Here is a 7,404-nt window from a genome sequence, read left to right on the forward strand (position 1 = left end):
ACCATTCTCAGCTTTACCTCATTTCACATCTCCTTATAGTAGTCCACCTAAAAAAAATCTGCTATGGTAGTTGACATAAAGAGCATCTCATTTTTTAAAAAAACCCATTTACTTTTTCATGAGCTTGTTGTCCTCAGTGTCCCTGGCAACTTTTAGTTGTCCCTACCTTCTTTCTTCCCTTTCCTCCTTGCCTGCCCTTCCTTTCACCTCTTCCTTATCAAAGATAGGGTTCTTCCCAATCCTTTCTTCCTGGTTTACTCAAGTGTGATCAGAAAAACTATATGGAGTCTTTATAGTAGTATCCTCCTAGCAAGCTGTCCTCACAGTGTGTTACCTGGGTGGGGGTATAAGCCCAAGATTTGGAAATAGTCTCCTTCTCCTGTCATAACCGCCAAGAATAATGACTCAGAGAAATAGGTTTAATTTGGAAGCCATTGAGACTTTGGCTAAAGGGAAGGTCATTTGAGACCTTTGAAAGAGAATTTTCAGGGAAGATCTCTAATTAAAAGTAAGAAACTCACCAATAAAATGGAGATGCTGAGAGAAGCATAAGACCAAGATTGACTGAGTAAAAAGGATTTTCCTGGGAGGGGAAGTATGGAGATTCACAAATAAGAATTAATCATGTCCTTCTTGCCCTCTGGGATCTAATCCAATTGAGAAATAGCCCTAAGACCCAGATAAGAAGGGAAGGTTGTTTTAGCTTCATTACCCCCATTGACAGGACACCCTAGGGTTCCTAGTCTGGAAAAATGACTGGAACCTATAGCAAAAACTACTACAGTAGACCCTGGAATTGCATTTTAGCTGAGTTAGGTGTGTAGAACAGGCATTTAGCCAGCCAGAAAAATCACTCTATCCCGATCACAACTGAGTATGGAGAAAGAACCAAAGAGAAGTGAGCTTTCAGGCTATCTCCTGAAGGCTGGTCCCGCCCCTTGGCTAGCTGTGCTTACCCTAGTAGGAAGAGCAGGAAAAGAGACGCTCTGCCGGAGCACAAATAGGACTTAAAATTGTAGTCCAGTCTAATCAAATCAAATAAGAGGAATTAAAGAACCAGAAGTCCCCTCCCCTCTGCTGAATTGTAATCAGTGTGGGTCATTTTTAAAGCTTTTATTCCAATATAATATGAAATAGCTTAGGAGCTTTTCTTCCTCTGAATGAGAGACACTTAAAGTCAGGACTGATAGCTTTCCAGCTTATTTAAAACTTTTTTTTTTCTGTATTCTTTTGAAATTTAGCATTTCCTCTAAAATGAATTCAGTTCATGCATGCAACCCTTCATTAGATAAGGAAATGATTCTAGCAAATGCTGTCTGTTTCACAGGTTGTAGGCCATAAAGAAGGTCTGGATGTTATGGAGAGAGCTGATCCTTTATTCCTTTTAATTGGACTTCCTACTATTCCTGTCATGCTGATATTAGGCAAGATGATACGCTGGGAAGACTACGTGCTTAGACTATGGCGCAAATACTCGAATAAACTACAGATTTTGAACAGTATATTTCCAGGTAAGGCCCTGGAAAAATTGTGGCTATCATGAGCACACCAAATTAATTTTGTGGAAGAATCTTAGTATGCGTAGATATTTTAGTTATTCTGATTTATTAGCACTAATACCCTGCATTTTCTTTTTCTCTAGGCATTGGTTGTCCTGTTCCTCGAATTCCAGCTGAGGCTAATCCTTTAGCAGATCATGTCTCTGCCACCCGAATTTTGTGTGGAGCCCTTGTCTTTCCTACTATTGCGACAATAGTTGGTAAACTGATGTTCAGTAGTGTTAACTCTAATTTACAAAGGACAATCTTGGTAAGATGGTTTTAATATTACTTTTTTTTCAAGTGACTATACAAAAGAGAATGAACTGTATATTTGTTCAGAAAGAACCCCAATGGGACTATATAAATATTCATTCTGTGGCTCCTGTGCCTTAAGGTTCTATTTGATCCCTACTTGTTATCCAATAGCAAGAAAGAGAGGAGGATCCCTTACATTACTCCTGGCCTTCCAGAACAATGCTGTGGGTGATTTCTTTCCTAGAATAGGCATGAATTTTCCACCCATCCCTCTTGCCAACAAGATTATGGTGAAGAGCTTCTGCTCTAGGGTCAGACTGCCTGATTCATATCCTATCACAGAAATTGCTTTGATGAAATCAAATTTCTTGACTTCTCTGTGCCTGTAAAATATAGATCTTATTGGTAGCTATATCAGGATTACTGGGAGGATTAAATGAGACAATTCATTTGAAGTGCTAGCACATAGTCAACCCTTGTGTTGATGTCATTATTATTCTCACTTCCCCTCTCTGATGGCAGCCTGCACATGTGTCCAGGCCTTCTCCCTGTTGTATCAGAATGGACATAGAGCTCAGTGGAGAGATTACTCAATAGGAGAACAGGGAAGGTGTCTCTTATAGGTGTAGTGTCTCCGCCTGTCTCACCCCCTGGTAGAAAAAAGAACTGTTTCTTTTGCATTCATCTGAATTAGCAGCAATGGCTGTGTCTTTTGTGATCTAAGTAAAATTATTTTTATTATTATGTTTCTCTAAATCTGCATTATAAAAAGCTAATTTTCCTTTTTATTTTAGGGTGGAATTGCTTTTGTTGCCATAAAAGGAGCATTCAAGGTTTACTTCAAACAACAGCAATATTTACGTCAGGCACACCGCAAAATTCTAAATTATCCAGAGCAAGAAGAAGCATAAAACTGTGACTTCTAGTTGTTCTGCAGTCCTCTCATCCTTATGAATCTGTTGTGTTGTTCTGATTCCATCATTAATGCACAGTAGTGGAGACTTATGATAAGTTGCTGCTCATATTTTTAAGAAATATAATAAAGCACTTAGGGCAGGGGAAATCCTCTCAGTAATCACGGAACCTAAGGTTGTGATTTGTTTTCATTGTTTTGTATGTACTTCTTTTATGGCAGTCATCTGAACCATTATCTTAGCATGGTAAACCTGGGTTTTGTTCATATTTTCTCCGGATAGAAATATAAAGATCAAACTGTGCAAATACTTAAAAATGCACATGCTGTTTTATTCAAATGCCTCTTTTGTACATGTTCATGTTCAGTGTTTTCATGGAATCAGCAACTCAATGAAGGTACTATGAGGATTTTTCTCACTGGCATAATTTGATTACATGCTAAACAGGAGTATATGTTAATATGAGGAAATGTAAATTAGTTATAAAAAAATAACAAACCAAAAATGTATGTAAACATTCAAATGATTATCTGAACAAATGCGATTTTGTTGTGTTTTTCTTAACCCATGTGACGTCCTCCAAAATGTGTAGGATAAAAATTCACAGGGCTTCCAAATCACTTTTTCACTATTAAATTTTATTTATATAATGTTGACATCTCATAGTTCATAATGTAATTTTGACTCATGCAGTCATAATTACTGTGTGTGTGTGTGTGTGTGTGTGTGTGTAAGAGCAGGAGAGAGTCATCAGGACCTTCAATCACTGGAGTAAGGTTTTTAAATCCATATTTCTAGAAATTAGAGCTGCCAGTTTCTAGTAGTTTGAGCACAGAGGAAGATTTGCAAAAAAATCAATAAAGTTATTTTACTCTTCTCTTTCATTGATTCAGTTATTCAGGTATTTGTTGGTCATCTCCTGTTTGCCCAGGCATTATACAAAGTGCTGTGGGATACAGTGATGAACACGACAGACTTGGTTCCTGCTTTTATGCAGTTTACCGTCTAGTTTCAACAGATAGAAAACCAGCAGTGAGTAAACCAAGGTGAGGCCTTGAGCTCTTTGTTTCTATACCAGTCAGTGAGGAGATAATTATGAAAACAAGAAGTCTTGAGTAAATATTGAGGTTTTTGGCTTAGGTCAATCTATTATTAAAACCAGTACTAATGTTTTTAGATTTTAATTGCTTGTCATATTGATGAGGCTAGCACCTTAATCACTGTTTAACTAGTTTTATGTTCATTTTTAAAAAGCAATTATTTATTTTAAGCCATTTTTAATAGTGGCCCTTTTAATGTTGTTCAGTGATCTGAATGGTCTCACAGTTATTTTCATTAATTAAAGTTAAATTTTTAAAAGATAGTTCCAAAAACCCTATTTATTTTCTTGTTCGCAGTGTCTAATGCATGACAATAATAAACATTTCCCTTACTGATAAGTGGCCACTTCTCTTTAGGAGTGTAGCAAATATAGATTGAGCTATGTTAGATTGCAATAATGTATGTTAACTTTAGTAATTTAAGACTGGTACCTTTCTATAGTATGAATGTCTTAATTCTGTTACAAAGTTGATGTGAATGGCTGTTGAACATTCAGAGTTGTAATTATCTGGGGAGGAAGGGAATATTTGACAGTGAGCCTTATTAAGAACACTGCTACAGTTCTGAAGGGGAAATATAAAATCTATGATTATATATAAAAATAACTTAGATTATATAGCTGTAATTATAAAATATATTGGCTTTTCTTTAATTTCAATATAAAAAGACATAGTAGATATTTCCTGCATAATTTTGTTATATAGAACAGCTTTTAGGCAACCTTTAATAAAATTATACAAGCACACCATTCCCTAGTTACTACTTTGATGCCCAAGATGGGGGGAGTAGCTGCTTGCGTCTATTGGCATCAGGGTTCATGAGGCCCGGGGAAACCACTCTAATCCTTTGGGGGTAGCAGGGAGGGGTTTCTAGGGCTGTGGGGAAGGAATTGCAAGCGCCTGGGAACCAGATTGTCCTCTAGCCCTGGAATTGAACACTTTTAAATCCAAAAAACCTTAGCTCAGAAAGTACTGTGTACCAGTCTTCAGAAAGGGGGTCTGTACCACCATGAACAACAAAAGAGCATGGGCTAAAGTTGATGGACCTGGGTTCCAATCCTGATTCTTCTTTTAATAACTGGATGTATGACCTGACCAAGTGGCTTTCTCTCAGCTACAGTTTTCATCATCTCTGAAATGCAAGTAATACTTCTATTTCGGAAGACCATTTCTAGGATTAACTGAGAAATTACAGGAACAGAGGCACTTTAGGCTTGAGACAGCCCCTATAAAGCAGTAGCTGTTTCTTAATTGTTAGTCTGTTCGTGCTCTAGGAAAAGGAACGAAGAGGTAAGAGAATGGTGTTAGGGAACAGATTAAAGGGATGGTGTAGACTTTTGGGATGGGTGGGTATATTTTGTGTTCTCCAGTTTATTTTCACATTGCTTTACTGTGTTATTTCCATAAACTTTAATGTTTTAAACCTCTTTTATAAAATTCAGTGACAACTAGTAGAATTCTCTCCTTTGCAGAAGTTAACATCTCCAAAGTGGCTGAAAATATTGTTCATCATTACATGATTATCAAATGACTGTGAAGAATATAAAATTAAACTTAGTGACTTAATTAGTCACTGCCTTGCTAACTGTGCTGTAATTTTTTTAAACGTCTTGTTTTTAATATAGCAAACTATCTCAATACTGGCTGGATTAGGTTAAATAAAGAATTTTTATGTTCTCTAGGTGTACTTTGGTCTGTTGAACAACTCCCAAAACATAATTTGTTTTTTTAAATCCTAGTTATCAAGATACTAGTGAGATTTTTCTTTTAGTAAAACTCTGACATTTTAAAAAAACTAAAGAGGAATTGTCTTAATACAAGCAGGGTGGCCTAAATTCCAACTACATTCTGATTTTTTAAATGTATACCCCCTCAGCCACTTGGACTATGACTAGATAACCACACACAAGATCTGTGGGTGGTCTCATGCTATAGGGTATCTTAAAGTATATTCACATGGGTTAGGAACACATTAAAAAAGTTGCTTCCTCTGAGATACAAAGAATTTAAGTTTCTGAAGATTAGAATCTTCTAGAATGAGTACATCAAATAAAGACCCATCCGTGGGGATTGTATTTTTTCTAGTTTATTTCATTACCCCCATCTGAGAGACTAGCAGAGGAGAAGTGGCATAGAGTCAGAGTATCCTAGATGCATATTCTAATATTTATAGGGCAAGTTACTTTATCTCTCAGACCCTTAGTTTCCTCATCAATAAAATGAAGATTATAAAACCTATCTCCCTGGTTGTTATGAGAATTAAGTGAGGAAACATTCTACAACAGTTTGATATACAGAAAACTAAATCTGTGCCAATTTAAGTAGACGTTTGTTTGCCCGTAGCCTTCCTTTGGTCCCCTGGGATCTCAGGGTTGCCTCTTCTCTGCTACCTGCCACCCCATACACCCACGAGAAATGGTAGAGCGATAAAATGTCTTATTTAACTGTCTTCCTGGAACAAAGATTCTGAGCAAAGGGAAGAGAAAGTTTGCAGCTGAATGGCTGTAGAAGGTTTGGACATGCAACAGAGGTTAGGCTATCATTCTGGTCAATCTGTGCAGATTAAGCCTTTTACTGATAACCTGCTAAGGTTACTATATGTCAGCAATATATACTATACTTCACCAGGTGTTTGTTGAGCACCTCTGTATGAGCCAGACACTGCCAAGTCCTGAAGTAAAATGGGGAATAAGCCTGCTCTGAAATATTTATTCTTAAAAGTACACTTTAAACTGTGAAATACTTTGGACCCTTAGAAGATGTGCCCTGTTTAAATATGGACTCTCTAGTTTAAAATTGGCAAGAAACAATCTATAACAGGAACTAAGAAGTTGTTCATGATCTTTTTTTTTATTATGTTAGTCACCATACAATACATCATTGGTTTTTGATGTAGTGATCCATGATCCATTGTTTTTGTATAACACCCAGTGCTCCGTGCAGTACGTGCCCTCCTTAATACCCATCACCGGGCTAACCAATCCCCCCTCCCCTCTAAAACCCTGTTTGTTTCTCAGAGTCCGTAGTCTCTCATGGTTCATCTCTCCCTCCAATTCCCCCCCCCCCTTATTTTTCCCTTTCTTCTCCTAATGTCCTCCATGTTATTCCTTATGTTCCACAAATAAGTGAAACCATATGATAATTGACTTTCTCTGCTTGACTTATTTCACTTAGCATAATCTCCTCCAATCCCATCCATGTTGATGTAAAAGTTGGGTATTCATCCTTTCTGATGGCTGAGTAATATTCCATTGTATATATGGACCACATCTTCTTTACCCATTCACCTGTTGAAGGGCATCTCGGCTCTTTCCACAGTTTGGCTATTGCAGACATTGCTGCTATGAACATTGGGGTGCATATGGCCCTTCTTTTCACTATATCTGTGTCTTTGGGGTAAATACCCAGCAGTGCAATTGCTAGGTCATAGGGTAGCTCTATTTTTAAATTTTTGAGGAACCTCCACACTGTTTTCCAAAGTGGCTGTACCAACTTGCATTCCCACCAACAGTGTAAGAGGGTTCCCCTTTCTCCACAACCTCTCCAACATTTGTTGTTTCTTTCCCTGTCCATTTTTGCCATTCTAACTGGTGT

The 7,404-nt window shown here is 37.4% G+C and overlaps 1 protein-coding gene across 1 annotated transcript in view; it reads left to right on the plus strand.

Moving 5' to 3' along the window:
• The window catches only part of MARCHF5 (membrane associated ring-CH-type finger 5), a 50,228-nt gene extending 44,738 nt beyond the window's left edge, over window positions 1-5,490 (plus strand). Inside the window, exons 4-6 of the mRNA XM_021699488.2 lie at window positions 1,328-1,511; window positions 1,643-1,809; window positions 2,591-5,490. Of these exons, the coding sequence (XP_021555163.1) occupies window positions 1,328-1,511; window positions 1,643-1,809; window positions 2,591-2,707 (468 nt within the window). The 3' untranslated portion in view covers window positions 2,708-5,490. The remainder of the gene's footprint in view (window positions 1-1,327; window positions 1,512-1,642; window positions 1,810-2,590) is intronic.
• Window positions 5,491-7,404: the final 1,914 nt, after the last annotated feature.

Source organism: Neomonachus schauinslandi, chromosome 6, assembly GCF_002201575.2.
Source record: "Neomonachus schauinslandi chromosome 6, ASM220157v2, whole genome shotgun sequence".
Taxonomy (NCBI): domain Eukaryota; kingdom Metazoa; phylum Chordata; class Mammalia; order Carnivora; family Phocidae; genus Neomonachus; species Neomonachus schauinslandi.